The following is a 6,000-nucleotide window of genomic DNA, read 5'->3' as shown; positions in this document are numbered from 1 at the left end:
TTTTTTCTCGGACATATACTTTATTAGAAAAGGGAAACTAACAAATGTCTATGCAATAAAGCTGGGGCTGGGCATTAAAATAGTAAACAAGGAGAAGAATTGGTTTCTAGTTCTTACATTCAGTGTAATTTAATTTTAGGCAGGTTGTAAACATGCACCACTGCTTTGTAGTTTCCCCAATTTTTTCCTAATTTCTCTTTTATCGTAAATACGTCCACAACTTAGTTATTATACAACGTAGTACAGATTTTTGGAAGCTTTGTTGTGCTGAAAGTTTTCTAACTGGAACTTTGATATCATAAAATCACCATAGGCAAAACTCAATCAATTCTTAGATGGAATTTTTTTATTATACGTTTTAAATCTGGTCAACATGTGAAATGCATTAGACGTATGCCAGTCATTAGAAAGGGAACACCTGTTTAAAATCAGATTATTAAACAGCATATTCGTGTAGAGCAGACATTTCTGTGGCTATCCTTCGTATATCCTCTGTGTAAAGTACGAAATGCAGGAAGAAAGCTTACAGGAAAGTCAGAACCTGGTTTTCAGGTACATTTTAGGATAATACTGATGTCATCACTGTGAATTCACCTAAAAATAAGTTTGCTAGAAATGTATACATTTTTGTTGATTTAGACATGTGCAGGCAGTCAAGACACAGAAGATGTGTTCATTAAACTGTACACTAAACACAGAATGCTGAACAACATTAGCATAAAATTATTTAAAGCAGAACTTGCATACATTTTTTTTCACTTTGCCTTTACCAAGAAAGGGTAACTCAAGGTAATCAATCAATGTATCAATAATGTATTATCTGAATTATATTTACAAATACATTATCCCCTTTTTTTTGCAATGGTAAATGTGTGATGATGGGTCTGCTTCAAAGCTGACGTAAATTCAAAAGTCACCCAAAGCAATAAAATCACACTTATCTTCAAACCCGCAGAACAGTCTGTCCTTCGGGAGGTTTCTTCCATTGGGTCCTGCGTCATCCCGGTATCCTTCTTCGACCAGGCGCCACCATCTTCTCCTCTCTTCTTTTGTATTCTTATTTCTATGTTGTATGTTGCCGGATCTCGGACTGTGCAGGCGCCAGATCAGGTGATGTAGATTGGGGAAAAAACTTGCCAATGCGCATGTGTGAGATGGGCAATTTTTTTCCCCTATTGATGAAAGGGCTCCTTCTGTGCATACCTGAGATGCTCGGGTATGTGCAGAAGGAGCAGCCAATAGCCTCCTGGGATGCATGACGTAGGTATCCCGGGAGGCTCTGCGCTCCCATTAATTTTGGATCGCCTAGGTGATCGAAAATTAAGGGGGCAGTGCTGCACGCTTGTTTTTTTAAAAAAATTTTTTAAAGGTGTTGCATTAAAAAAAAAAAAAAACACAAGCAGAATTTTTACTTTAACCTCCCTATCGGTTCATTTCTTTTCGGTTTTATATGTCTAAAAGCGGTACATTTTCATGAAAATTTATTTTGCAGTATAATATATTAGTATGAGTATAATAAAGTTTGAAACACAAAATCATTTAAAAACAATAAATTGAATAAATTAAAAAATCTATGTATTTAAAAAAAAAATACACATTATACTCATACTGTAAAATAAATTTTCTTGAAAACAATGTACTGCTTTTACACATAAAAATCCAATGTATTGCATTCAGTACAGTTATTTTGTATTGAATGCAATTCAAATAGATTTCCTGCCTCGCCTGTCCGGGACGTACACACGCACCGACGTCACCGGGAACTCCGCCGGTGACTCATCAGATGCAGAAGAAGAAAGAAGACGGAGATCGCGGCGCTGGACCCCAGCGGATTAGGTGAGCGCTGTATTTACTAACCTTCCATAGGTGTTCCAACCCCGAGTGTGACTCGGGGTTACCACTTTTAGCAACTTTTTTCTACCCTGAGTCACACTCGGGGTTACCGCTTGGGAGGTTAAATAAAACTGTTGTCTACCCTTTTATGTAAAGTGAAAATTCTGAGTTTAGATACGCTTTAAGTGAAATAACAGCACATTTAATTTTCCTGATAAGTAGCAGTGCTCAACCCAGAAATTTTTTTAAGCTGGGTGGGAAGAAATTGCAGGTGGGTGGAAGCCCCTGAATTGTGACCCAACTCATCAGTAACAACCCAAAAACAGGCGGGTGATTGCTGAAAAGTGCCGGGTGGTGCGCCCAGCTAAAAGGGGCTGGGGGGAACAGTAGAAACAGTATGCAATGTGACTTTAATGCTGCCCCTATAAACAATGTCTTCACCTGCTTTGTAGCTCATAAGGACAAAATTTTGTATAGAGCTATCTTTTGTTAGTATTTTCTGCTTTGTCTGTGTTGCTGATTCATAAATTATAGAATTCTTTAAACCTAAATGCCTTACAGTTTTTAGGTTGTGTTTAAATTTGTGTTGCACATAATAGCCCCCTGCTGCACATCCTCACCTTGTAAATATCTACAGAGACAGCAGAAGTGCTTCTTCTTAAGCTTTCTACACTCGTCAGATAATAAGTGCCTGCGGCGAATCTGACGTGTGTACAGTGGTTCCCTGACATTGAAGAACGACTGCTATGCACGCCTTAGAAAGACAGCAAAGCGTAGTGCTGCCTTCTTGTCCTCCCCTCTCCGTAGAACACAACGGCACTGTATGTACAGTTGTCATTTGTTTATCTGTCACTGGAAATGATCACAAAAAATTGTTTCTAGCTCCCAATCATCTGACATTTTGTATGTGGCTTTACCTGTAGTCATAAACATATCCAAGGACTTTTTTTTTCATTGATAAAATATACAGCTTTTGAATTTAAAATGAGATTGACCCCCTCTACTTTTTGTACTGTGAATGAAAAATCCTCCAATGGGGACACCTGTTCCAAAGACAAATCTACCAGATGGAAATTTGTGTTCACTTGCTGGATCCTTGGGAGAGGAAGTGGAGGTATCCTGCCATAGCAAGGCATAGATTTTTGGCTTTTTAAAGACTTTTTGTAAAATGTACACATTTTTAGGGGAAAAAAGTTATTGTGCTGTAATAGACTATGAATGTATTTATGCAAATATGTATGAAAACAGGATTATAAGGTTTCCAAAATATTACAGATAACTTTATGTTCTCTGTTACAATAAAGGGATACAAGGCTGATACACTCCTGCCCATTGGAATGTAAAGGACCAGCAGCAAACTAATGAGGTTCTCTCCCTGCAAAGTCTGCTCTTTCCTCCTATTGGTGCAATTGTTGAGATTAGAAAGGCTGAAATTAAGAACAATTTAGGTTCTTAACTGCATTATCTGTTTTGTTTCCTTTAGACAAAGAAGCAACACATACCTTACCGAAACAGCAAACTTACACGACTGTTAAAGGACTCCCTGGGAGGAAATTGTCGCACCATCATGATCGCTGCCGTTAGTCCTTCTTCACTGTCTTATGATGATACATACAATACTCTCAAGTATGCCAACCGAGCCAAGGACATAAAATCTTCTGTAAGTGAAATGCCTTGGATGATCTGTACTCTTGAATTGTATCCGTCATTTTGTCAGGGCACAGTAAAGTGCATCAGAAGATGGACAAACTCTTAGATTGAAATCTATTTTTGGCAGAGTCCTCTCTTCCTCCTGTGTCATTGTTTGTATATGTCTGCAAACCCCTATTTATTGTGCAGTGTTGGGTAATACATTTTCATTTTATAAATGCAGTTTAAAAATATTAATCCTGTTTTTTAGATGTTATAGTCTTGATGAGTGTTTGACAGCTGCTTTTATATTCTGGTTAACTTGACAGCTACTGGTGCCACTTGAAGCAAACCTGCTAAAAATAATACAAAGTACCCATTGAGGATCACCTTTAGAAACTGCATGTTTTTTGTCTGTCTGTTTGTCTGTTCTTCTGACCCATTGGTTCCAGTTCTATTATAGACCAGTTTGCAGATCAGCTGAATTAAATTGAATACCCTAATCTATGCACTTGCTTTGACAAGTGACCCAAAATGTTTGAGCCTAGTGGTCAGTAGGATATCCGTTTTCAGAAGGACAAGTCGGCAGTAGTGTCATTCATGCTTCTCTTATGACAACTTGCTTTTCAAGTAATGTTCTGAAGAGTCTCTCACCATTACTAGTAGTGTCAGTGGTTAATTTTAAATGTGGGCTTTTTAGAATATACTAAAGCCTTAAATAGTAAAAAAGAGGTACGTTGTCAGATTTGCATTGCTTCAGAGTTGTCCTGTGTTTTCTGCACACTTTGAGCCTGATTTATTATTGCTCCCAAGGCTGGAGATACACTTTTATTAGTGAAGATGGGTGATCCAGCAAACCTGGAATAGATTTCTAGCAAATGTTTTGAATCCTTGACTAGCTCCATTCTAGGTTTGCTGGATCACTGAGCTTCATTGATTAAAGTGTATCCTCTTCAGCCTCGGAGAGTTTTAATAAATCAGGCCCTTTGTCTTTAAAGGGCTCTCGTAGTACATGGAATATAGAATGATTATCCTTTATATTGTAGGCAACTGGAGGTGGAAGAGCTTAAGTAGTTTAACAAATTACTTTGAGCACAGTTGAGACCACTCAGTCCTCAAAAATGCTTTGTAAAACATAGTGTAATGTATGTGTCACAGATATGTATTGCAAAGGTTTTTTGTCATTACACGTGCATTAAATACTATTTATTTTGTGTTAACAGGTGAAGAGTAATGTGGTTAGTGTGGACAGTCACATCAGTCAGTATGTTAAGATTTGTGAGCAGCAGAAGAAGGAGGTATGTCAATGTAAACTGTCATCTTGACGTACCAAATACTCAGATACAACCTGTTACTTTATAACCTGTGCCAAGTACTGCCTGGTACAGACATCTTATCACCTTTTAACAGGGCTATCCATCTTCAGTCCCTTGGGGCCACATACAAGTCAGGAGTTTATATTAAGCTTTATTTTATGGCTCTTTGTAAACCATAAACGACTAAAAAATGAATCTCTTTCTGCTAGAAAAATATTTAAGGGCCAGACACCCCATTAAATTGTCCCTTACACTCGCTGATTACTAGGCTTTGTCTTTACATGGAACTTAACCCTAAAACCTAACTGGAATTTTACACTGAACAGTTAGCCCGTATCCTAGGATTAAACTTTCCCACAACCCTGAAAATGACCACCTTAAAATTTATATTACCTTGTTTTTCAACCCCTTAAGTCACCCTTCTGCACAAGCGGCAGAAAATATAAAAGAAAACCAATAGAATAAACTCATAGAAGCCCAGTAAATAAAAAAAAAAAAACAAACCCATGCAAAAGATTAGGTATATTTGCCCCACCACACATACTTTGGATTTTTGATCCAACAACTTCTCGTCCCAAGTCCACACCATGTCTACTTGCTGGCCGCTATGTCACTAATGAGAATAGGATGAATAGAAACCGATACTGCCAGCAGCCTTTTCTTTTAATGCATATAAATATATCTTCTATATCACCAATCCGTGCTGTCAGTTTTCTAATTGTAACCGTTTTGGTATACACACACACACACCACTGAGCTTCCAAACATTAAAATTCGGTTTACTAAATTATACACATGGATGTTCTTGCTAGACAGTTTATACCACTATACACATTAGTAATATTTCTAGGTATCTTTAGTCTTGTATTTGGCAACTTCATGATCTCAGACTCTGATAATAGTAATATTGATTTATGGTGTGAAAGGGACCATAGTCGCTTCCAAAGGTGGTAATATTCAAATGTTTGTGGATGTTAAAAAACGCACAGCTTTTATCCACAGTTCTGGAGATGTAACGATGTAATTCATGTTAAGCAAATTAGGAGCCTAGATGCTGAACAATGGTTAGATGCTCATGAGGCTTACTGTTTGTTTTAGATTGCAATGTTGAAGGAGAAGTTGAAGACCTATGAGGAACAAAAGGTTTTTGAAAAAGCCAAGCACAATCCAATGCTTGCTACAAACCAGGAGCACCCTGAAACTAAGCGGTAAATATAGTTTT

The 6,000-nt window shown here is 37.6% G+C and overlaps 1 protein-coding gene across 1 annotated transcript in view; it reads left to right on the top strand.

Annotated features, from left to right (window-relative positions):
- The window catches only part of KIF18A (kinesin family member 18A), a gene marked incomplete in the record, with an annotated part of 47,146 nt that overhangs the window by 18,360 nt on the left and 22,786 nt on the right, over positions 1-6,000 (top strand). The window contains 3 exon segments of the mRNA XM_072421843.1: positions 3,317-3,493; positions 4,686-4,760; positions 5,877-5,986. Of these exon segments, the coding sequence (XP_072277944.1) occupies positions 3,317-3,493; positions 4,686-4,760; positions 5,877-5,986 (362 nt within the window).

This window comes from Pyxicephalus adspersus, chromosome 9, assembly GCF_032062135.1.
Source record: "Pyxicephalus adspersus chromosome 9, UCB_Pads_2.0, whole genome shotgun sequence".
Taxonomy (NCBI): Eukaryota; Metazoa; Chordata; class Amphibia; order Anura; family Pyxicephalidae; genus Pyxicephalus; species Pyxicephalus adspersus.
This window is presented reverse-complemented; position numbering and strand designations above follow the sequence as displayed.